Source organism: Pempheris klunzingeri, chromosome 6 (assembly GCF_042242105.1).
Source record: "Pempheris klunzingeri isolate RE-2024b chromosome 6, fPemKlu1.hap1, whole genome shotgun sequence".
Lineage (NCBI taxonomy): Eukaryota > Metazoa > Chordata > Actinopteri > Acropomatiformes > Pempheridae > Pempheris > Pempheris klunzingeri.
The window spans coordinates 20,160,625-20,185,763 of NC_092017.1; the positions used below are offsets into that span (position 1 = coordinate 20,160,625).

The 25,139-nt window shown below is 40.2% G+C and overlaps 3 protein-coding genes across 4 annotated transcripts in view; 2 read left to right on the forward strand and 1 right to left on the reverse strand.

Moving 5' to 3' along the window:
- Positions 1–7,004: 7,004 nt before the first annotated feature.
- On the forward strand, positions 7,005–15,086 carry ifi44g (interferon induced protein 44g). Its single transcript, XM_070831590.1, has 8 exons — positions 7,005–7,101; positions 8,799–8,959; positions 10,131–10,179; positions 10,403–10,598; positions 11,071–11,223; positions 12,049–12,220; positions 13,611–13,711; positions 14,382–15,086. Exons 1-8 carry the CDS (start codon positions 7,067–7,069, stop codon positions 14,571–14,573), a joined length of 1,059 nt encoding a protein of 352 aa, XP_070687691.1. The 5' UTR covers positions 7,005–7,066; the 3' UTR covers positions 14,574–15,086.
- Positions 15,087–16,119: 1,033 nt separating this feature from the next.
- On the forward strand, positions 16,120–20,673 carry LOC139202216 (interferon-induced protein 44-like). Its single transcript, XM_070831587.1, has 8 exons — positions 16,120–16,210; positions 16,918–17,416; positions 17,913–17,961; positions 18,123–18,318; positions 18,733–18,885; positions 19,003–19,174; positions 19,340–19,440; positions 19,643–20,673. Exons 2-8 carry the CDS (start codon positions 16,945–16,947, stop codon positions 19,835–19,837), a joined length of 1,338 nt encoding a protein of 445 aa, XP_070687688.1. The 5' UTR covers positions 16,120–16,210; positions 16,918–16,944; the 3' UTR covers positions 19,838–20,673.
- A 43-nt stretch (positions 20,674–20,716) lies between these two features.
- rabgap1l (RAB GTPase activating protein 1-like) overlaps positions 20,717–25,139 on the reverse strand; it is a 109,871-nt gene continuing 105,448 nt past the window's right edge. For both annotated transcript variants that reach the window (XM_070831586.1, XM_070831585.1), the window contains exons 25-26: positions 24,539–24,739; positions 20,717–24,052 (exon numbers count right to left, since the gene is read on the reverse strand). In XM_070831586.1, the coding sequence (XP_070687687.1) occupies positions 23,897–24,052; positions 24,539–24,739 (357 nt within the window). In that variant the 3' untranslated portion in view covers positions 20,717–23,896. The remainder of the gene's footprint in view (positions 24,053–24,538; positions 24,740–25,139) is intronic.

Consider the following 25,139-nt stretch of genomic DNA (forward strand, 5'->3'; position numbering starts at 1 on the left):
GAGTAGTCCCATGCACAAACAAGCAGCTCTGGTGACAGGGAGACATTCGATATCTTGACTTACTAATTAAGGCATAGACTCTGGCTTTAACCTCTATAATATGGGTTGAAGGTGGTGAGCCAGACATGCTTTTAGATTTTTTAATAATAATTGATTTGTGCCTGTTTTTTTCACCAAAAACAAAAACAGGTAAAAATTCTTGTTGTATGCAAGATGTCTCCTACTTGACTGTATAATCAATTCTGAGTGTATGTGCGCTGGCCTTTGGATTTCAAGTGTTCACATCAGTTGCATATTGGACCACGATTGGCTTCCAAACGACCTCATAAATGCGCGAACACAAACATTAAACTCAGATTCAAGGTGAGCAAAGAAAACATTTCCCCTTCTGTAGATGACTGTGAATACAGTGTGCCATAAATACAACTTTTCAAGTTGTTCAGTATCTATCTTCAACATCCAATCTGTTGGGTTTTATTATGAATAGTTTAGAATAGCAGGAATTTTAAAAAATGAAAAGAAATGGTGTGTATTATCTGGATCACTACCTAGTCGTCTTTGGTCCAATACGATCACTCCAGATTTCAAATAAAATCCCTCAACTTTCTTGCTTTACATAGAATAAAAGGGTGCAGGTAAAGTTATACACATAAAGTTTAATCAACACTTTATAAGTTATATACATATATACATTAAAAATGTCTCTGTTTTTTGTATTTCAACATTTTTTCTGTAACCGGTGGATGCTTTTGTCTCATTCAGCACATAGCTGTTGTTACTGTTTGCACTTGCAGAAATTAAACCACTAACCCTGCGGCTACATGTTTACTAGACAAACACAGATTTTCCTCTTTGCCATGCTCATCTGTGATTTAAACTAATCATCTAACCAAAATAGGTGTTAAGGATATTTTTGTTCATCGTGGCCACCGCCAAATATTGACTATAATGACACACCAGGTGTTTCAAGATGAGTCAAAAGCAGATGTCTGCCTAACACAGAGACCACAACAACCCAGAGACAGTCAAGTGACACCATCAAACACTTCCTGTGAAAACACAAAAGCATTATTAACTGTCTCAGCACACCAGGCAATTTTAATTCTCCACCCACAAGCATACTGGGAAGAACTCTTACTGACGATTATAATTACATTTCAATAGCACTTATAATAATAAAGAGATCCATGTGTGTAATCGGCCTTAACTGAAGTTAGAAATATTTTCTGACTGGTTGTCAAAATATGAATCTATATCTGAAGAAGGAAACAAGGTGATAGATATAAAAATCTGATCTAACAGCAGCTTTTTCCTTTAAATATGCTGATTCTACAGAAAACATGTATGGTTGTATGGGTCAAGGAGACAGACTCCTAGCAACTGTGAAAACAGCAGAGTCATCTTTACCTAAATCATCCATTCTACGAGGGTCAGAGTGCATTCAACTGATGTTTTTACAATGTACAGTTCAAAAATAACAGGGTGAGGTGGACATTTTAAGAATCATACCTTTCGATTGCATGCCACTCTGCCACCTCTAAGCCACCCACTGAGGTGGATTCAATTTCTGTCACACATATGTTGTAAAATGGATCATCCTGAGTGACAGGGAGAGACATGGAAATAATCTGCAGCAGTAGCAAAGAGCAGAAGTCATCAAAACACCCTGAAAGTATCACACAACAGAACAGATAGTGCTGGAACAAAGTGGAAAATATGTTTTATAATGTACAACTTTTACTTGACAGCACAACCTTTACATCGCTGATGGCAAATGGGAAAAAAACAGAATATGAATCTAACAAACAGTTCCCTCCAGACATGGAGCCACAGAGCAGCAAGCAGGCTGCAGCAAGGCAAACACACAGTCATGCTCGTACCTGCAGTGGCCCTCTGGGGATCCTTCATTCCTAGAAATTGAAAACACTTTCACAGAATGTAAAAGAATCCATGACACTGAAACTGTGCTCACTTTACAAGATTGTGCCTCAGATACACAGGAAACTATGGCAGCTTTGCAATAGCCTATAGGCATTGTGGATAGGATCAACCAATTGTTTGTTTTGTGTAGATTATCATACATGGCTCATTGGTACTTGAAGCTCATGAGATGCCACCCTCTAACTACTGCTTGCTGAATAAAATCAACAGGTCTTAAATATAATTTCCTGACTTTTTTTTTGCCTCTACCATAAGAAGTACTTCACCTTTACAGACAGTTTAGCTCAAGGGCACAGAGGTAGTTAGTTGCTTAGGATAAACAACTCCCAAACTCATAGACACGTTATCCCCAAACTGCAACCATGACCTGCAACCTTACAATCATAAACCAAAGTGATTTTTCAAAAAACAGAGGTACTGCGGAAGAAAGCTAATTTGAGTTGGATAGAAGGAAAAAAAAATTACTATCACTAAAAAAAGGACTATTAAACATCTGCTAGCAAAAATTAAAAAAAAGACCATTTGCTATGTGTGGTCATCTCCATACTTACTAAAACACACGTCACATGACCGGCCCATCAGCAACATTCAAGGGGGAGGACATGTTTACTTGTTTTTTTCTGAGATGCAAAAGTGGACAAAAAGCATTTCTTACTTCACTTTTCCTGAAATTCAAATTCTAAAACTTTCTATGTAATAATTTTGTTTTACGGCGTGCCTTTACCTTGTGCTCTTCGCTGTGATGTGTATAATTTTCATGGATGCTAAATCATCTATTTTATCTGAGTTTTTAAGTTGTTATTTTCCTTGCCCTCTCTTCAGCTTTCAAATAGCTTCCTCACTGCTCTTTTGGGTTAACAAAGCTAAGAGAGAGAGACAGTCAAACAGAGAGAGAGAGAGAGAGAGAGAGAAGTTGAGTGCATGTATGTCACCAAGGGAAGATGAATACGGGTGGTGGGTGTTGTCTGTAAAACAGACTGCTGTGTCACAAGGCTACATAGTCAACATAGCTCCATGTTTAGACGCCCCCACCCCCCTCCTGCAGCTCCACAGACATCAGCTGGAGCTGCTGAGTCAGAGCTGAATCTGTCAGAACTTCCTAAACTCATAGCATCAGATGATGAGTAGAAGCTGCTGTGCAGGTGTTAACCGTCAATAAATCATTACTTCTCTATTCCAATTATAAGATATACACGTATAATCACATTTGATTATTAGAATAAACTGAATATCGTCTAGCTTACTTTGCCCTTAACTGTACTTAGAAGTGCCTGTGTCTACACTTACTTCTATGGTTGCATTTTTAATAACATTTACATTGAAAACAAATCATTTTAATAAACATATCTGGAAATTTTCATATATTATAACCACTGGTAGTTATACAGATTACAGGTAAGTAACTTTTTAAGCCAACCAGGTGGCAACAACAAAAACATTTCTCAGCCATACAGGTCACATGCAAAAGCCTGACTACAGCCCTGATACATCTTACAAGTTATTTAAGTGTGCATTACACACAGTTCTAAATACATTTCACCTGTTTTCTGGTTACAGGACAGTTATATCATGAAGTCTGTTTTGCACAGTTACTGACTTTTGGTTTGTGTGATTCTAGTCTTTGCAGGGAAAACATCCTCAATCCTCAGATGGCAACCTATAGATAGTGCTTGCTGTCAAACCATCAGCGGTTACACTCACTTTTAATGACACCCAGTCATGACCTCAAGGCCACAGCAGGCTGTATTTTTGATTTGGGTGGTGCCCTCAGATAACCAAGTAGCTCTGACTGTAACATGAACTGATGTGTCAGACGTCTCGAACGATGCATGTTTCTGTTTAGGAACATCAAGTATGGCAGGTTTTCCTACCGGTTTAGGCGCCTCTAACTCACCACTCATGTCTCCATCCAGACAGCGACACAACATCTCATTGTCTTTCTACATGGGGCTCCAGAAATAGGTCATAAAGATAGCTGTGCCTTGGGGGCTGTTATTATGCCTAGCCAGTTGCAGACTGCAAGCCAAAACAGCCCTGATAAAGCTTGCATACCTCAGTAGGGTTTTCCTCAGTAGGGTCTAGAGTACTGCTGGTAAACCTGATAGGTGTTCTGCTGCAGGACTCCTGAAGGGCCCACTGGACCTGGAGCTGAATCATCTAAGGCTGTTTTAAGGGGCATCAAAGGTCATGTCATGACAAAAAACCCTGAAATGAGAGCAGAGAGGAGGCCAGAATACACCAGATTTAAAGTCGGATAGCAACAAGATGATGAATCAACAGAGACCTTGAGGGGAATCATCTGACTGTGCTGACAACATGGGAAGTATGCATAAATATGGAAGTAGTCTTCCTGCGTGAACTTTCGCTAAGCTCCATTTCCTTTCACTCACATCAGGAGCTGAACAGTTTAAAACCTGCTGAGAACTCTGCAGCTTCACTGCTACAGTTACTAGGTTCAGTCTAATAAAGAAACAGTATACAGAAAACTTACAGTATTTTAAAGGTTTAAGCAAACAAGGAATGTTTTCATAAAATGAAGACGGGTCATGTAAGACTACCTCTGTTTCAAGACTGTTTATTTTTGAGATGCAAATAATTAATATCAGAATAACATGGTTAATATCGAGTCTGAGCAGCGGCCTCTTGGATTAAGTAACAACAGCCTGCTAATCTTTGGAGGATTTGGATTAATTTGTATTGTGACAAAATTCGCAGTCAAGATTCATAGTCCTCATTCTGTGTAAATGTGCTCCAGAGTTTATCTGAATCAAACAGAGGGCCTTAGCAGTCCAGCAAATAAATGATCTAAGAAACATCAGTATACCGCACAGTGCAGTGCACACAAACACTGCAGAAACCAGTGAAACCAGCAATGATACCACTGGTGGCACAAATAATAATAGCCTAATGTGTATTCATGTTCACTAATCTGATCACAATAATATGTTAAGTTAGAATCAGTCCAGGTTAATCGTTTCTCTGAAACAAGCCAAAGAAACAAACACACATGAACACAAGCAAAAACACACACACACACATACACTTGTACACAAAGCAAGTTTCTTATCCAAGGAATAGCAATCACCACCATCAATTAATTCACATCAAAACACTTTTATTAAAAGCTACTGAGTGATGACAGTGATCGTGTGTCAGGACACATTTTCCTCATCTGTAGGAGGAAGTTTTGGTTATCAGGCTAAGGGGGTCTCCCTATGGGGGACAAAAGAACCAAGGGTGGCCACAGGTTGACCTCTGCTGTCAGCGAGCAGGAGAGCAGCTACAGCTTCAAACACAAGACCAGAGCTCCCTCTAGTAGCCATGAAAAGTAAAAACAACAGAAACATGGGGAAACTCGCATGAGTGTGTTCCAGCCAAATAAACAGGCAAGATATATTTTGACTTGTCATAGAAGAAAATAGTAAAAGCACAGGTGGATTTAAATGATAGCATGACAAATAGCCAGTGATAGTTGCATTTAGGTGTGCCGGTAAGACAAGCACGCACAATAACAGGACCATAATTCAGGAGTAATTAAAAGCCACACCTGTTATTTTCCTGCTAAGACGTGCCAAAATGTTTACAGTGAAAAAGTCTGTGGAGGCCGTGGCTCATTGCTCGGTGACTGATCTACCTCTTTCTGAGAACAGTCAAAAGGTCAAGTCATGTTTTTACAACAGGACTTTAACACTGAAGTCTGTAATACTTCAGTAATAACAGTACTAGAGCTGCAACGACTCCATTTATCAACCAGTCAATCAACAGTAAAATAATGGGCGAATCAGATAAATGATTAATCATTTAAAATCATTTTTCAAGCAAAAATGCCCCCCAAAAAATGCTGTTTTCAGCATCTCTAATAGAAAGATTTTCTGCTTTTTTTCCATTTTTAATTGTTAAGAGAATATCTTGAGGTCTGTTGATCGGACAAAAAAGCCATCTGAAGACATTACCTTGGACGCTGCTTTTTTGACATTCTGTAGACAAACAAACCAATGAATAAAGAGAATAATTAGCAGCTTAATCAATAATAAAAAAATAATGCAGCCCTAGTCAACACCTCATTCTGTTGTAATGACTTTCTTGGCAGTCAATAGTTTTTCTGTACATTTTCTGAAACACTTTTGTAATTCTCAAAACATTAAAAAAACAACCGTCACACCGGTTTACACAGTGCAGCACAACACTTCACTCGTCCCGCAACACACACTCAAACCAAAAGTAAGAACATCTTTCTGCCACCAGCTGAACTGTACCCATCAAATCTCCTGTCATGCAAACACCATTTCATAAATCAAAAACTCTACAGAAGATGTGTCAATCTAATCACTTCAGACACGTTTTAGTAACGTTTATGCGAAATACAAAAAAGGCATATAATAACATAATAACAATGAACAGTCTAGGGACTACTGCCCTTCTCCTGCCTGTCCTGTCCACATGCTGAAATCCTCCACCACATCCACCAACACAGACAGTCCACCTTCACATGGTCCCTCTCTGATGTCAGTCTGCTCCATGTTAACAACACCCTGCATGTCTTTAAAACTCAGTGACACACACATTTGACAACATGTGACCCACACTACACTGCTAACACTATTTTACACTGAAACTTGAGGATGAATGTGTCAGTAATTCTTTCTTTCTATTCTCCTATAGAAAATAAACATTTATGCTCAGGTGTAAAAGGGAGCTGCTGACTGAGGTCTCACAGAGATACAATTTGTTGGATGCCTGTTGTATTTGAATGCATGATATTCAACACATATTTAACATTTTGTCCACCTAGTCCTCTTTACAAACACGCCCAGGTGATATTTACAGGTGTTTCTAAATGCTGCCTTTACTCTGAGATAATAATGCAGTGCCATGAATCATCATTTAGTATTTAGAGGCGTCAATTCATCTTTTAGTTGTTGTGTAAATTGCCATTCAGTTGAACCCAGCTGAAACCTTCATGTCTGTGGTCTGGATCAGAGAAATCAAGTGAGGATACATGACTTTCTATCCCTTCCTGTCTGTCAGTTTAGGTTTCACTTTCTTTTCCACAGAAAGAAGAACCTCCTCTGTTTCTGTTCGCTGTTTGTCCAGTTGCCCGTCACTTCTACATCCAGCGGCTATCATGCAGAAAGCAACGGTTACTGAGCAGAAACCCAGGTAATGTTGAAGCCCTGCAGGTGTTAAATGAGATGATGTCAGATGATGGTTCAGGTACTAACCTGTGGCAGCTTTTCACGCATTTTGTCCTTAGTTCCCCGAGAAGGCCCGCAGGTCTGTGCACGCTGTTAAACGCTTGCAGCCAAACGGGGTGATAATTAGCGTCAGTATTAGTGAGGAAGCCATCGGGTGGGTAAGTTAGCTCGGCAGATGCTGGTTAAGTTTGGTTAAAGCAGGGATTCCCAAGGTGTGGTCGGCAGCCTCTGCGGAGTACACCAGGGGAGAGATGCCATGGTGGCGCAAAGGGCCCTGACCAGACAGCTCTTTGTCTCTGACATAAATATTTCCTTTGTAAAATAACTTTTCTTTAATGTGGTTGAAAATATGACAGCATTTTACCCCCCGAAGCCTGTGTGTGTGTGTGTGTGTGTGTGGGTTTGCTCTCACCCATTATTGGGATGTCTTCAGTATTTTGTTGTGTGCATTGCATTACCAGCATCAGCCCTAATCATACATATCAAATTTTAATTAGTTTTTAAAAAAATTAACCCTTAAATTGCCATGTTTTTGTCATGATGCGCATCATTTTATGGTCTAAAATACACAAAAAATACATGAAAAAAATTGAGAACTCTGAAAAATTCACCATCTTGCAAAATTATAAGCAATATGCATGAAAAACTGATAAAATATGCTAAAAATAAAAATCATAACACACTAGAAAGTGCTGAAGACCCTCAAAGGGTTAAATGGGGCTGCATCAACCTGATCAGGATGTAGAAAGTGTTGCATGGCCTAAATAGGGTTTGGGAAATGAACATTTTGAATTAGTTTGTTCTATAACCTACATTGGAAATCTCCATTTTGGATCAGAAAACACAGCTAATTTGAACTTTTAATGGTTGCTTATCCGAGCTAACACTGTGCCGGAAAAATAAGTGAATCAGTTATACCAATATTAACTGGACATTCTTCTGTTAATTGACTAACCGACTAATGGAATAACCATTGCGACAGTGCAGTCTATATTACCTCATGTATAAATCAGAGTATTCCCTGTAGTATTTTCTGTACAGTGTCCTGGATCTGTTGAAAATCAGTGGCAAATCAGTGTGGCTGTGCCATGTGGAGCCTTTGAATACAGCAGAGGTGTTGAGATAATACTTTTGTTCACTTGGGTATCATAAATAATTTTCAGTCAGTTTAAAGTCATGTGAGAAAGACAGTAAGTAGGAGGAGAGAGAAGCTGCAGGAAGTTAACAGCAGAGACGGACGGTAGGTTTACTGCTGTTAGTGCTAGCTTGAACTTCTCTTGTTTAGGGGGGTGTATATGGCCTCTCATAGAGGCATCCTCTGTCCCTTCATATGGAAGTGTCAGACAGTGTTGTTCAGCTCTGCTCTGATTGGTCCAGCTTGAGAGTAGATTCAATCTCTGTCATGTAGATCACAATCACCAGAGATGAAATTTGTGACGACAAAGCCTGACGAAGATCTCTGAGACTGAATTGCTGAATTTGAAATTGATGGTAGCTGTTACTGCAGTGTGTAGATAATTGTTCCTCCACGTTGTTGTAACTAAATACTAAGCCTATAGCTGCAGAACTAGGGGCTGGTCCAAGGCCTGAGCCAGCACTAAACTATAAGTTGCTTTATCTATGCTCTGTGACTCTGGTGCATGTGATTGTTTTCCTCACCAGCTTGGGCGGCTTTAACTTTGATGGTCTACTCACACCCAAATTTCACGTTGGTTCAGCTCAACCATCCAACGGCTCATCAGCGGGTGTCAAAGATGCTCTCGGCAGAGTTACAAAAGACAATACGATAGGGCAAAGGAAGCCCAAACCAGTCACATTTCCAGGTAAGCTGCTCTGTGCCAAGAAAACTGTCGTAGACTAGCACTGCCACAGTAAATGCACACTTCAAAACCCGACGTGCAATTACCAACAAATAATGGTGTCTGAAAAGATGAAAAGTGTTACTCCTCAGTCAAGACAGACAAAAGTAAATTTACCTTCTTTTTCAACAAAGTACATCAAATTGACCACTGACATCTAGATATCTAGGAAACACCCCTGAGGCGGCTATAGCTCGGTGGTAAAGCCACTAATCAGCAGGTTGGCTGAAGCTCCCCAAGCGTGTGAATATGTGTGAATGGTTAGTTAGCTCCTGTCATCAGTGTATGAAGGGTGTGTGAATAAGTACATTTGAATGTGGAGTTAAAGAGCTTAGAGTGGTGAAAAAGACTAGAAAGGTGCTACACAAAATCACAAAGTAGAGTCCAGTTATCGTCACCATTCTCCTCAGTGCATCTCACTATCCAGCACAACACTGTACTGTAATAAAGTTGGACAGCTGTTACATCTGTATTTTCCTACCTTACGTGTGCACACCCCTATGTCTCACAGCTCTATTTCCTGCTTTCTATACATACAGTCGGTATCCAGCCATGTGTGACACTCACATGTGCCGTCATACATGGGAATGAAAGCTCAGTAGCATTTTTTACTTCAGTGCCATATTATTTTAACAGCAGCTTCTCTAGTGTCTCTATTCATTTTCTACATTTCTGTTAAATGTTTGGCAAGTAAAAGTTGAGTAAATACAGTCAAAGCACTGCATCGCTACATTTGCCATCTTAATACAGCTATCAGAAATGTATTCAAAGAAAAAAAAAAACTGTACCTTTAACCAGATGGTACAGTCCAAAAAATTATAAAGCTGGCCATTGATTTTCTACATTTTACAAAATCATTTTCATCACTTAGATGAAGTCCATTCTGTGTCCTCAGCCGACCTGTGTCATTACCCTGGTGGATGACACTTCCGTGGTAGCTTCTTAAAATAATCTGGATGTGACATTACTTTGTTATACCACTTATCCATGAAATAAGAAAAATCATTTGAATAACAAGCGGAAATGCAAGACATACATGAATAATGAGCTTGATCTTCCTGCATTTCACTTCTCAGAAGTTGAGAAAGATGGATATTTTATTAAAACTCATCCACTCTTAAACTCTCTTCAACAGTTTCTCTGAGGTGGGAATCTCGGAGGAGAGAAATGGAGTGGACAGAAGAGTGAGTAAAGCTGTGTTACTCAATAAAGTCAAGTTTGTAACTACTTTTAATTACTAGCAATTAAATGAATGTATTTCTGCTCATTTAAAGCAAAAATAAGCTATTTTGAATTTTGATTGTTACCTTTAATCCTTCAACTCATTTAAATACACTGCTGGCACTTCTTTACTTATTCACATTATTCTAAACAGCAAGTGAGCGTCTTTTTTACCATTTACCACAGACGAAGGACAAGCCTGATGAAGACAGTCAGCTCCTACAGGCCGATGTGTGAGGAGGTGACTCAGGCTCGGGTTCTCCTCCTGGGCCCAGTCAGTTCTGGAAAGTCCAGCTTTATCAGCTCAGTCCAGTCTGTGTTTAACGGAAGAGTCACCAACCGGGCCATGGTGGGCTCCTCCTCCACCAGCTTCACCAAGAAGGTACAAGTGGAGCAGTAACGTGTAACTGAGAGAAATCACTAAAATTGTTGATATTTTTTGGGGGCGTGGGGTTACAAACAAGCTGAAGTTTAGTGTTTGGTTTTGAAAAATGGGGCGATATTAAAAGGACAGTAGGCCTCCTCTGGCCTTTGAGCACGATAGTGAAACCTTCAATCTCGTGATCTCTATCAGGATCATGTTTGTTTGTATAGTTGGTCATGACAACTCAGTAAATTCACCACGTTTGAGATATTTTTTCAAGAATGAACTTAAACACTCAATTCATAGTTGATTATCAAATGATTGCAAAATAATGAGGTCTAAAATTATAGATGCAGACACACACACAAAGCTACCTTAAAGTGACTCTGATCACGTCTCAAGTTTGCTCATCATGCTGGAGACATGCAGTCAGAAGGGAGGCTGCTCTCATGCTGTAGATCCCATCAACCTCCCTGTTTGCTTGTGTCAGCTGCAGTCGTTCAACATCCGCGGTCAGAAAGGAGAGGATCCTACCGCACTGGTGCTGTGTGACATTATGGGCCTGGGGGATGGAGAGATGACCGGACCGACCCTCCACGACATCCTGTCCATCATTAAAGGCCATGTACCTGAGGGACACAAGGTAAGCCAGATCAATATTCTGATACTGTAGTTTTTAGCTGGCAGCAAAGCTTTAAAGATTGCAGCGCTGGTCCAGACTTAAATATCTCCAGGCCACCATGAGGTTGACATTTGTGGTTTTAAATGAAATGTCCTGACCATTGACTGCATATAAAGATGGATGACACGTCTGCTTCTTCCTACTGTACAAAAATAGTACAAAAAAAGCTAAAATATCCAGAATATGGCCGCTGCCATCGTGTGCTGATGACGAGATTTAGAGTTGTCAGACGTAATCACAAGTTACGGTTGGCTGTCAGTAATCACGTTTCAGTCCTGTTTTATAGCATCAAGGAACTAATTAAACACTTGAACATACAGCAGGACGGTAAAAACCAGCTAAACAGACAGAAACAACCTTTGGGAAAAAATTATTTTAGTATATTTTGATTTCTGCCAACATGGATGGGGCGAGCTTTATGATGTGTACCGCTGACAGCCACCACAATTATTTGGTTTCACTTTTAAGGAGCTGTCATGTTGTCATCTTTATATAGTCAATGGTTCCGACCCATATTTTACGAATTGCATTGAAATTTGGTACAGACATTCATGTCTGCCACAGGATAAATTAGAAGAACCTCAGTGATCCTCTGACTTTTCGTCGAGATCCATAATCAGGTCAATAATCAAATTTTTCCAATCTTCTAAATAAATGTGTGCAAAACTAGAAACAAATGACATTCCCATCAGTCTCAGCTGTGTGCTAATTAGGAAATGTTGGCATGGTAGCACGCAGTACGAGTTGTTTTTCTGAAAATGTTTTCTCTTCATTTCTCTCTCCCAGTTTAGCCCAGATGAGCCAGTGAGGTCTGAGACTTTGGGCTATGTGAAGCGGCCGAGCCTCAAAGACAAGATCCACTGTGTGGTCTTTGTGGTGGCCGCCTCTCAAATCCTGAACTACACCAAAGGCCTCAGCACCACCTTCCAGCAGCTCCGAGAGCATATCAGTGGCCTGGGTAAGAAAAGGACAAACAAGCAGTCAAACACGAAGATACACTACTCACAAAAACTTAAGGATATTCGACTTTCAGGTGAAATATATGGAAAATGTAAAAAGTGAATGCTACAGTGATATTATATCATGAAAGTAGAGCACTTAAGGAGAAGCATGCAATGGTAATTTTATTCATCTTAAACAATTTATTGAAAGAAACGCTAACAACAGTGGTAGGTATACCACAACAAAACATTTCAGTGTCTCAATAAATTGGGATGTGGCCAAAGGACGTCCACTCCTCTCCTTTCTGTGACTCTTCCAGTCACTCTGTATCACTGTTCCAACCTCCTGATGACACTCTGTGACCCTCTAAGCTCAGTGAACACCTCCGTCTGAGGACTTCCTGTTTGAAGCATCCAGTGTTGAGGTGCTGCTGATCAACTGTTAGGTGTCGTCTTGGTCTCATGATGTCAGAATGTGAACAGCACGATGAGGAGGACTGTTTAAATACCAATTCTAACTGAACCAGGAAATGTATTGGTCGATTCATGGATCAAACCTGTTGTGAATGTTGCTGTTAAGCTTCTTGTTAGAGAACAGCAACTTGTGCAAAAAGTACTGAGACACTGAACAGTTGGACATGTGCAGTCAAAGGTTTAGAGAAGGTCACATTAAGTTCACCTGGAAAGGTTAGAATGCATTTTAGGTTCATCCTGAAATTTCACCCGAAAGCCGAATATCCCTAACTTTTTGTGAGTAGTGTAATTTCACACACAAACTGATGGAAAGAATGGAGCTTCTGTCATTAATTGTGTTTGTGTAAGCTGACCGTTGCTGCATTACAGCCTTCAATATTGTTTCCAGTCTTGCACCTGCCACAGTATTAGCATTTCAGTTGTGTGAATTAAGGGGTTTGGCTTTTGAAACCAAAGAAGGAGAGCTGTAGCTTTCAGTATGGACATATTATGCATAATGCACTTTTTTAGGTCTTTTCACCATAAATATGTGTCCCCGATGTGTCTACAAACCCTCGAACTATGACAAAAGACCATCCTCTCTCTTTTTCTCTGCTGTTTCTTTCAGTTAACACATATGAAAATGCTCTGTTTTGTTTTGGCCTTGCTTTCGATTTTCGCTTTTGAACACATGACCTTGTTCAACATTACTGTTACTTGGCTCCGGTGATGGCCAAGCTGATGTGGATGTCTGCTTGGCAGCTGACTCATTTACTCTGTATTGCCTTAAGATTTCACTGACACTTTGACACTTACATTTTGCTGCAGTTTGAACTGTAGAGGGGCAGATTAACTGTAAGTAATTTACTTCTCCGAGAATGTAATAATTAAATGCTGCTTTCTCTGATTATTGCTGTGAAACCTTAATAACAATAACTGCATTCTGTTCATTAGGAGTTCACCAGGTGGCTCTGCTGACCCACATTGACCAGATCTGTTCAGAAACAGACGAAGATGTCACCAAAGTTTACGAGAGCTGCATCATTCAGGACATGGTAGGTCAAAAAAACAAAAACCATGTGCAGGTGAAAAATGTTAATCTACTGTAATTATACAATTCAGTTTTGAAGTCATTGCCTCTTGTGTAAAAGAGAAAAGGAAGTGTTCTAAATGCATGGCCATGAACAGCTGTCATTTAGTGAAACTACCTCATAAACTATATACAAATTCAAGCGATAATGGCACAGTGGAGAATGTCTATTGCACAGGGAACAGTTTGGGACATATACTACAAAATTTGCCTAATTACCAGTGTCATACAGGAGGGTGGCATCAGCATGCGGAAGTTTTAGGGAAGTTTTACCCAAATGTGTGTGTGACCACAGTTTTGTTTTCTGTGATCTGAACCAGGATGGAAAACACTTCTTTGGTGCTTGTTGTTATTACCGAGCTAACTTACGTTCACATTATCAAATGATAAAGCAACAACATTCACATGACTCACAAGTATCATATGATTATTGGACAATTATTAATCTGCCATTTCAACTCATAAGAGTTTGTTTGGGGTGGTAAGGTCAACAAATTACAGTCTGTAACCCTCTGAACAGGCTGAGTGCACTTTATTTTAGGATTTTGCTTCTTCACTTAAATTTCCAAAAAATGATTAACTGTGAGCTATCGGATACTTTCTTTTAAATTTGATTTGATTTGTGTGTTTTGTAGATGCGTAAAGCTGGAACTCTGCTGGGCATGTCCACCTCCTACATCGTCCCAGTGAAGAACTACTCGGCAGAGTTGGACCTGGATGTGAACACTGATGTGCTTCTGCTCAGTGCCGTCGACCACATCCTGCAGTACGCTGACATGTACTTTCAGGACAATACACCACAATACGCAGGGCCAAAGACAGATTAAAACATGAACTTCTGAGCTTGTGGAATATGCTTTTCTAAAAATATTAAGACATTTACCTTTCACATTTGAATGATTATGGGATTTGGGGATTTTAAAATGGCTGACTTTAGTGGCTCGTAGTGCTACTGTCAAACCAATAATTACATAAAAATATTACACAAAAAGAACTTAAAGCACCTTGTAAATCTTTTGTCTTTCATGTTGTTTTTTTATAAGATTCTGGTGGGTAAAAATTTATAATTCACAACAAATTAGAGGTCTGTAATACTTGCAAGGAAAATGACGTATCATCGTGCACAAGTTGAATGACTGGCTGGACCAGGCCTGATTGCCCAAACGAAGGCGTTGCCGCCTACCTGATTGTCATCAGAACAACGGCATGCAACATGCGGGAGGGGAGGACTGAGCCAAGGTATGAAGAGAGAGAGCAGCTTCCCATCGTGTGTACATGGCAGACTAAACCTGTGTCCAGGGTACCATGCTCCCAGCATTAAAAGTCAATCAATACCGTAAGAGACTTTTGTCCTGGTCCTCATTGTCAGAGTGGGATGAAAAAAATTGACATCCTTAAGTGGTGAGCGGATCTGTGCTTTCTATGAAGGGCATAGGGCCCGATTTGTATGCGATCAGACTTCTTTCATCACAGTATCAGATTACTTTATATCTCAGTCACATTGCCAGATGTTGAGACAGAACAGAGGAAAAAGTTAAAAGACTGTCTCGCTCTCTTGTTCAGTCCCCTGACACTATCAGCGACTCCTCCTCTGAAACAAATTAGAGTGCATGAATGAAGAGAAAATGCAGGTCAAACAGTACTGGGGAGCTGATAAAGTTACAACTGAGCATAAACCAGTGGTTCTTAAACTTTATGTCGTCATTGATCCCTAAACTGATCCACATTAGGTCAAGGACCCCCATTTGATCAGATTTTAGATTTAGATGTTTTATTACAGAAAGTGTATGAAACCATTGACCAGAGTAATCACACATTCAACAATGCTCCAATAACGCAATAGTCGTACATTCTGCCATTATTTTTCTGAAAAATTGAATTTGAATTGCTGGGGACTCCCTGTAACCCCCCTCAAGGACCCCTGGGGGTCCCTGGACCCCTCTTTGAGAACCACTGCTGTACACTACAGTATTGGGTGTAATGAAGGAGCCCAATGCATGATGATGCCTTTACACTGAATAACATGTGGACTGCGCACATTGGATTTATTCTAGTATAATACGTCCTGTTATAAATAGCCTGCACTTAGGATGTCATGCTGCATAAACTCGACTAACTCGAAACAATGTGGGTTGAACGGGAAAACGAAAGTTAAGAAATGTGACAGTTTCTGTGAATTTATCTAAAATTCACCTCTAACTTCCAGTACTTAGTACCTTCAAAATAAAATAAGTTTGAATTTGATAATGGAGGTGGAAAAAGTGACTTCTTTAAGCCATTGATTGATTTTACTTTTATTTTTATCTTATTTTACTTTTAATTTGAAGGCAACACCGTACTCTTTCCGGTCTTGTTCAGACTGACTGTCTGTCTGCTGCATCAAGTGAAACCTATTTACATCCAGAACGTAACTTCATCGTTCATTCAAAGTGATTCAGCTGATTCTTCCTGATCAAATAAGGAGGTAAAACTAAAATGTTTATTTTTAATACTTTTCAGAGATTTTAATGTAAAGTTGTTGCTTATTGGAGCAGTTTTGTGGTTTGTGGTTGAATGTGCGCCTGAGACTGACTGGACTTTGAAGTTTTGAAGTTTAATCCTCATGTTCTCTTTAATTTCGACATTTTCTTTTAAAAGTAAATTTCCTCAAAATTGTGACTGTTCCGTTTCTGTTTTATGTTATTTATTATTACATTATTTTAGTGGAATAACGTTTAACTTTACGTTTTGTAAAGGCTAAAGAGTTGGACCACACCTCAGTGTCAACAGGACGTGGATGTGTCAATGTTATTTTAATGGCAATAATAATTCACTTACTTATTCATTAGAATAAAAAAACAAAATCATAATCTAATGTTTCAAAAAATACAATAAGCACAATGAAATCTTTTATCTGAGCTGACTTTACTGTATCACAGTTGTCACTGAAGGAATCAGTAGCTTTTAGCAGTGGAGCTGATCTGTCAGCTCAGCTGTAAACATGCATCACTCCTTACAACAGACTCAGCCGGTGTGGCACCAAACTGCACCGTTTGAACAGTGATGCGTTCACTTCCTTATGTGCAAACTGAGGTGCATTAAACAATGATGTAGAAATTAATTAATGAACTACACAATCAGTGTCTAAGACTCTTTGATCTGAACAAGATGATTTGTTAATTCCACCTCTAGACTGAATACGACGTGCATCTGTGCAAAATGAACCCCAAACTAACCAGGAGTCAGCAGAGATCAATCTGCTCCGAGTTGGGACCAGTCAGACTGCGGCTGCTGTACCAGGCCAGCATCCACGGTTTCACCGGAGCAGCCTTCCACCAACGATGTGACAGCCGCTGTCCCACAGTGTCTGTGGGCTATAACTCCTCCGGTTTTGTGTTTGGAGGCTTCACCAAACAACCTTTCAGTCAGTCTGGACTGTACGTGCATGATGACCAGGCCTTCCTGTTCTCCTTCAGTGGAGAAAGGTTGCTCAAGTATCCAGTCACCACTCCTGCCAATGCAGTGAGAATGATCAGTAACTCTGGTCCATATTTTGGAGAAGCGCTGGTTCTTGTCCATAGAAGCAAAAATGTTGTCATTAGCGGTCCAGGAAATTATTACGACTTCACTGCTGCAGAAATGCACGGCAACAACCTCAACCTGACCGAGTGTGAGGTCTATGAAGTGGAGGGTAAGTTCACTGTAAATGGCCAATTATTGATTCTCAGTATTTCAAACATTGTGTATCTTACATCAAACACAAGGAAAGCCTCATCATTGAGCCCTGAGCCTATAAACAAAAGCATTAACCTCTCTGTCAAATGTCTGGACTTATGTGGATTGGAGAGACACCCCGTCTGATCAGACCAGCTCTGGTTTTCTTCTTTTACTACTGACTTATAGATAATAACAAGTGATGATACCAGTGTGTAAAATCTCAGTTTGGTCCGAATAGTTATTATGTAGGAAAGAGACACAGAATAAGGGAGAATGCCAGACGTCGAATGAATAGCAACAACTTAAATCTAATTACTTAATTTAGTGAATGTTATGTAACTTCCTAATTAAGTTGATTGATTTATTTTGTTGATATTTACAATTTGACAAATTCAAATTGAATAGCTGGGTTATATTTTAATAAAATGAGTTAATATTGTTTTTTAAAGGCTTTTTTTGCTTTTCAACAGCATGCCCAGAATTTGAGAAGCCATGGAGGCCGATGGTCTGGGAAAATGAGTAAGCTGGCTGCGGCACCACATTGCAATAATTGTTATAACTGTGGTGTTCTTAAATATTTGACAGTGTACTGCAACATGCCATACAAAATAATTACATATTGTCCCATATGGTATGAAGTTGGCTTTGAGGATGTTTAAAAACTGCTCTTGTTTCATCAGGAAGAGGACAGAGATGATGGACAGTATTAAGCTCTACTGCCCCATAGAGAGCTCTGTGTCCCAGATTCGGGTCCTGCTCATCGGACCAGTCGGAGCCGGAAAGTCCAGCTTCTTCAACTCTATCAACTCTGTATTCAGAGGCCACGTCACCAGCCAGGCCATCGCTGGCTGCTCTGGCACCAGCCTCACCACACAGGTTAGCTTCAGCCAGTGCTGCAACAGTCAGTGCATCAACCCTTTTTTACACTTCATATCATTTTAAAATGTGTTTTAACACATGGAGCCAGAAATAAGCAACAATAGAACATGTTACTGCTATGACTGTGATGTTAGCAGTGTGGCTGTAGGGATGATGATGATGATGATAATCAGTCGGTCCACCGTTTGATGACATTCCCATCAGCCATAGCTGCACTCCTTTAAGGCTAATTAGTAAACACTAACATGGTAACACACTATCTTCACATAGGGAACATGGTAAACTATTATTACATTACATTATTACATTATTAGTATTATCAGCATGTGAGCAAACTACAAATTACAATTTGTGTGATGAAAAATTGTCACAGTTTCGTGAGATAAACTTCAGTATGTGTTACTTTTACAGTTTCGCACCTACTCAATAAAAGTTGGTCGTAAAGGAAAACCTCTGCCAATCATCTTGTGTGACACCATGGGATTGGAGGAAAACACAGGGGCGGGACTTGACGTGGATGACATAGTCAGCATCCTGAAAGGTCATCTGCCAGACAGTTACCAGGTAGAGCTTTTTGTCCCATTTAGAAGGATTTTAAACACAGTAATGTGCTAATTTGGTTACAGTCTTGTCTCTTCCTGTAACACAAGCTGTTCTCTTTCCTTCACCTGTGTGACTCAGTTCAACCCCTTCACTCCTCTGCAATCGGAGTCCAAGGGCTATCGAAAGTCTCCAAAGCTCAATGACAAGATCCACTGCGTGGCCTACGTCATCGATGCCTGCAAGATCTCCATCATGCCCACAAAGCTGGAGGAGAAGCTGGATGTTATCCGCAGAAAGGTCAACAAAATGGGTCAGTAAAACACACGTCCCACATCACTTTAGTGGCAGTACAGTACTGCATCCCTCATTCAGTAAAATGTTCTAATCTAATAAAAGCAATAGCCAGAACTATACAGACAATAACACTTAAATGAGGATTTGAGAGATGTCTTTTTTTTGTTTTGCTGGTTTGCAGGGATTCCTCAGCTGGTCCTGCTGACTAAAGTGGATGAAGCCTGTCCTTTCGTCTCAGAGGACATTAGGAACGTTTATAAGAGCAGCTACATCAAGGAAATGGTGAGATCAACTTTAAATATGTCTGTAGGATTTTTTTTGGAAAAAGAAGTTTGTTTTTTGCCTCTTGGATTCTTATTTTTGGCCTTGATAGAATAACGTAAGCTTTCAGGCGAAAATGAAATCCCCTTGTGCTTTATGTTCTACAACTGAGTTCAAAAAACTAATCTACCCTCTAAATGCGCTGTGTGTTTTTGGGATCCAGATGCAGGAGGTCGCTGCTCGGGTCGGCATGCCACTGTCCTGTGTTATCCCGGTGAAGAACTACAGCAAGGAGTTGGAGTTGGATCTCAGCTGCGACATCCTGCTGCTCAGCGCCATCATCCAGATGCTCCGCTTTGCTGATAATTACTTTGACGACATCAGTGACCAACTCAGCAACACTGACACCAAAGAATAGGAAGTTCTTGTGCAGCAGAAAAAGCAAACCACTGAGTTGGGTCAGGTTCACTACAGTATTGGTAGCAAGTTGTATTGTATTATGTTGGTGATTGTATTTGATTTTATTTAAATCTAACTGCTAACTAAAGTTGTGGTTTTTTGGGGGAGTTATTTTTAACGCATGATGCTCACACTTCTCAGAGAAATTGACATTCATGTTATATTTTTGTTCCTTGTCCTGTTTACAGATAATGTAGTCAGCATGTTGAACTCCTGTTAGGATTGTCTTCTTTACTCAGATTAATTTGTCCACATGAAACCGATATTTGAACTTTGGAATCAAAATCTACCAACTTAACCTCTATGTAGTATGTTACAAATAAGAAAGTAACAAGACCAAATGAACTCCAAACACAGGGGCTTGTGATTTCCAAGTTTCTATTCAGATTCTCTTTCAGCTTTTTGCTCAGATTATGCATCCTGCTGATCACGTATAAACCAAATCTTATTAAGCTGAAACTTTTTTTACACTATTTCTATTACACTAATATTTCATATTTAGGTCACCCAGACAACAGTATCTGCTTAACATTATGCATCCAAGTTTTTCACTCTGCTCCACAGAGGCCGACAGTGCCAATACCAATCTGTCATGAGCGTTTTGAAGTAACAAGTCCTTTTCTCTGCAGTATTTGATGCCTGGAAAACATTTGTACACTCATTTGAAATGTGTGGAAAATGTTTGGATTAGCAGATAAAATTCTGTTTGTTGCTATGTTGCATGCTATGCATCTTCACTTTGTGTTTCTGGCTGTGTCACTGACATTAAAAACGTTTTATCATTCCTTAAACAAACATTTCCAGTCAGTGTTCTGATAAAAGCTCAAAGTGCACAAAAGACCATAAAAACTCAACTTTATTAATGCACGTCAGACAGTTATTGTACAGCGAACGGTGTTGGAGTCGGACCAGCTGAGCAGCAGTCCCTCCCTGTGTAACAGGACTGTGGTATTACAGCAAACTGTAAACTACACAACACACAACGCCTCTAATCCGACTCACCGCCTGCTTTTGCATCATGGAAATTAACTGAATTAGAGTGGATTATAAATTGGCAGCTGTCCTCTCAGCGACAACAATCATCGGTTAAAAAATAATTATGCTCTGTGATCAGGATAACTTTTAAACAAACAAACACACAACTTGAAATAGTGTTTAAACACATCAATGTTGCTTTAGTGCACATGAAAGACGGGGGAGCTCTCTCCAACTTGGCCGCAGTTTACATTAAACTGGTACGACTGTCACTGTCACAGATGTGACCAACAAGAATGATGCACAAGAGTGAGGAAGGAATGTTCTGGAAATGGGAAAACACACCTGGATTTCAATGATATTCAGCCAGTCAGCTTCCTTTTCCTCCCTTTTCATGATACCGATGGATTTCCTCCAGTGGAGCTGCTCAGCGGACACCAGCAGGAGGACTGGGAGGGCTCCTGGTGGAAATGCGTGAAAAGCAGGCTGCTGAAAATGATAATCAGATCTGTCCATGAGATCAGATGTTGGTGAGGTTGGTTCAGGCGGTTTGGAGCGCAGAGGAAGACCACTGTGGACGGAGCAGAGGGGAGGCTCTTATGGCACAGCTGATGCTCTCTGACATTTCAAACGGTCAGACGGCTTTCCTCTCGGCAGCCAGCGGCTTCAGTCATCAACAGAAAAGGCAGCCACGTGAAGAAGAAGCCATTTCAACTTCAACCACTTGAGTTACAGTGCAGAACACACGTACGTTCACACATCCAAAAATGCGCGTGCACACACACACACACACATACACACGCACAAACAGGTACACATGAGCTTGGTCAGAGTCCAAAGGCTGATTTCAGTGACAACCAGAGTGGAGAATAAAGCAGGACATTTGGCACCTACACTACAGCTCTCCGTCTGCTAACAACAACATGCATCCATGTTAAAACAAAACAGACTTTTCGGCTAATTGTGTTTTACATCATAGTACAATGACAACAAAATCCTCCCCGTGTCCTTATATCACTGGCTGTGGCCCTCAAACCTGCAACAGATTTTAGCAACTAGTAATGTAGTAAATATTAATAGTCCAAGTTGTTTTTTCCCTTCTCTTTTTAAAATCAAAATGGCCAATGCAGTCAGGTTGGTCTATTTATCTACTTTACATGAGGCACCATCTTACTTACAGTGCATTTTCCCTTATGTAAGATAAAGTGGTCCCTTCTAACTATTAGCAAGATGTTCGTTTGGAAAGCGTATTTGAATTTTGTTTACTTCTAACAGATTTACCTGCACATCATTTAAGATCTCTTACTGTACAGCATTAGACCTGATTTAAGTTCTTACCTTCAAGATACTATCGGTTGGCTCGTATCATTCAGTACAGTTTATACTTCATAAGCATTGAGCCACAGAGCCAACTGTCCTTCATGGACACAGGGAGGATTTAGGAATCCACATGCTGTTCTCACCGTGTACAGAGTTAATTAAAAAGTGTATCGTTTTCACACGAAAAAGGGCAAAGAAGGTGTTGGCACGGGATATCGCAGCTTAATCTTGCGTATTAATGTTTTGCAAGGTGTTTATTTGGGAATGACTTGCTGAGGGTGTTGTCTGCATAGAGTTACATAACACAGACACTCTCACATTTCTGTGTGATTACTGTGATGGATTATTTGGCTCTGTGGAAGCCATTTATTTTTCAGGCTGTAAAAGATTAAATGCCAACAATCAGCTTCTTCCCAAAGAGGAACACAAACCCTGAAATCTCCAACTATAATGACTGTCGGTGCAACTTAAAACAATAAGATTTACAGGGATATATTTGAAAACATTCCCAAAAATAAAAAAATATACAACTTAGGTCAATCTGTAGCTTCTACATTTTTTAAAAACCATTTTGGAGACTTCACATTATTGCCATTCCATCACTGAAGATGTGTGGCATTTTGTTATACTAATAACAACGCAATGACCAAAAGTATAAAAAGTATAAAAGAGAGAAAAGAGCGGCCATTTCTGATCACAGTTAAAAAAAAAATTAAAAAAAAAGAATAAGAAAGCAAATTAAACAATTGGAGGCATGAGCCAGAATGGGGATTAAAACAAATCTTTAGTGATATATATGTGCTATTTGGAGTAATATTATACATCTTCAGTCAGTTCAGCCCATGACTGAGGAAACAGCAGAGACATTAAGGTCTCTGCAGGTCGTCACTTTGGCTTTTCAGCGTTTGGACTCGACCAGACCAACATCTAGAGAGATGACATTCAAATTCCAAACAGTAAAAAAAAAAAAAGTACTTTTCATTGTGTTTTTTTTTCCTCTCTTAAAGAACTGTACAAGATTATTACAAAAAATCAATAATTAGTTACACATATTTATATGACAACATTGTTTACGTTATATTACTGTAAAGAAATACAACTTCTGTGTTGTTCTTGTTTGAGACTGAATGCAGTATTCCTTTTTCAGAGTGCTGAGGCTTTGCTGCGCTGAAGATGATAGTTAGATTTCTATGTGGTAGCTTATCTGTAGCTTTTAACGACCATTTCAAATATTGTTCAATTGTGAGACTGAGAGTAGATCTAATTTCAGCTACCTAAAAACATCACAGATAATGAAAATGAGTGCAGCTCTGTAGTAGCAATGTCTGGCCACAGGGTGGAGCTAAATGATTGACCTGCACGAGGGTTTTCTTTGTGTTAATTCAGCTTTCTTATGGGCTTCAAGAGCTACAAAACGGTGTCAGCAGCAACAACTGAACTTTAAATCACCTGTCTCATCACCTGTGAAGCAGAGAAGGTCAACAGACACTTTTTAGTTCACTCAAACGTAAACATAAAGTGAAAGACAGGTGGCTGGTCCAGTCCCCAGCCTGTTTCCTCCCTCATCCTTTCAGCTATTTGCAGTCCAAGAAAGCTGACGAGCTCTACTTTGCCACTGGCTGGAAAAGGAATACTGCATTTCCCCGCTGCTCATCTCCTCAGCTTGTGTTCGTCAGGTCTAGTGTGCGTTCCGCAAGGGGACAGAGAGGGCAGGGAGGGTCGTCTAGGCAGGGCCCTCCTTTGGAGAGGACGGGGTCTGGGACGATGAGCTGGAGGAGGAAGAGGCAGAGCTCTTCAGGGAGCCCAGAGTCTTGCTGAGCCAAGAGTTCTTGGCTGCCTGGATCTCGTTCATCAGGACTCCCCGCTGGTGCTCGAGCTCCTGCAGAGTGACAAGAGGAGCAGAGGGGGAGTCAGCAGGAGGAGCACTGAGGAGGGAAACACTTTGGGACAAATGTGGGCAGGTCACAGTCTCTCTCTTGTATGTTCAGCTAACACACCATTTGCCTACTGTATCTCCAACTGACAATTAAAACTATAAACAGTTTTTTCAATGCACGTGTGTATTCAAACAAACATTATGTTCACTGTTAGCATGCTGACATTAGCATTTAACTCAAAGCACAGTCATGTAATGTTAAACTGTGCTTGGTGGGCTGAACTAAGCTTCAGTAACAGAGCAATAAAGTATTTAATATGCAGTAAACTGAGTTCTGTTAATAACACAAACAAATAAAATGTTTTCCTTTGTGATACTGGCTTAGATCTTTACAACATTATATTTATAATAACTGTGTTCTTAAGAGTGCTCCTACAGGCTTTATTGTTCTTGTTATTGATATCACTGTCCCTCCCTGGTGCTGCTAACCTGTATGCGGCACTTTGCCTCCACCAGTTGCAGTTTGGTCTGTGCCAGCTCCAGCTCCAGGTGCCTCAGCTGCTCCTTCAGCCCGTCCTTCTCCTCGTCCAGCGGCTCGGTGGATGTCCTGTCCCTGCCGGGGGATGAAGCCTGGAGGGACCCCAGGGTGCTGAACAGGTCCCTGCAGTGCTCACAGCCCATTACTTTACTCTGCACAGGCACACAACAGTTGATTGTTATGCACTGGGTGAAAATAATATTCTTGGTTGTTTATGCCGTGTTTCTTACAGTCCTCATTATTTTATAGTGGTTTGTTATAAAAGATAGCAAATATTTAACTGCTGATGACTGCTATAGTGTTATGTTACCACTGGTAGGGTCCTGTGGTTACCCAACCATCAGACAGACATAAATGGAAGTGTTGTCCAACTAAAACTTCCCATTTCAACTGGAAAAACATCACATTAGTAAAGTAAATCAGGAAGTCCTGATCTTGCTACTGATCTTTCATGGGGCCTGAGGTGAAACACTGCCACACCCACAAAGAGCAACATCACATGTTTGAGAAAGGCTTACTGAGTGGGCTGATTTGTGCAATCAGAGCCTTCAT

Bases quoted from the DNA above. Each gene is read 5' to 3' on its own strand.
- LOC139202216 (XM_070831587.1), top strand. From the start codon at position 16,945: ATGAACCCCAAACTAACCAGGAGTCAGCAGAGATCAATCTGCTCCGAG. The intron at 17,417-17,912 runs GTAAGTTCACTG...GCTTTTCAACAG, and splicing joins TGAGGTCTATGAAGTGGAGG to CATGCCCAGAATTTGAGAAG. The intron at 18,886-19,002 runs GTAGAGCTTTTT...TGTGTGACTCAG, and splicing joins ATCTGCCAGACAGTTACCAG to TTCAACCCCTTCACTCCTCT.
- ifi44g (XM_070831590.1), top strand. From the start codon at position 7,067: ATGCAGAAAGCAACGGTTACTGAGCAGAAACCCAG. The intron at 10,180-10,402 runs GTGAGTAAAGCT...CATTTACCACAG, and splicing joins GAAATGGAGTGGACAGAAGA to ACGAAGGACAAGCCTGATGA. The intron at 11,224-12,048 runs GTAAGCCAGATC...TCTCTCTCCCAG, and splicing joins ATGTACCTGAGGGACACAAG to TTTAGCCCAGATGAGCCAGT.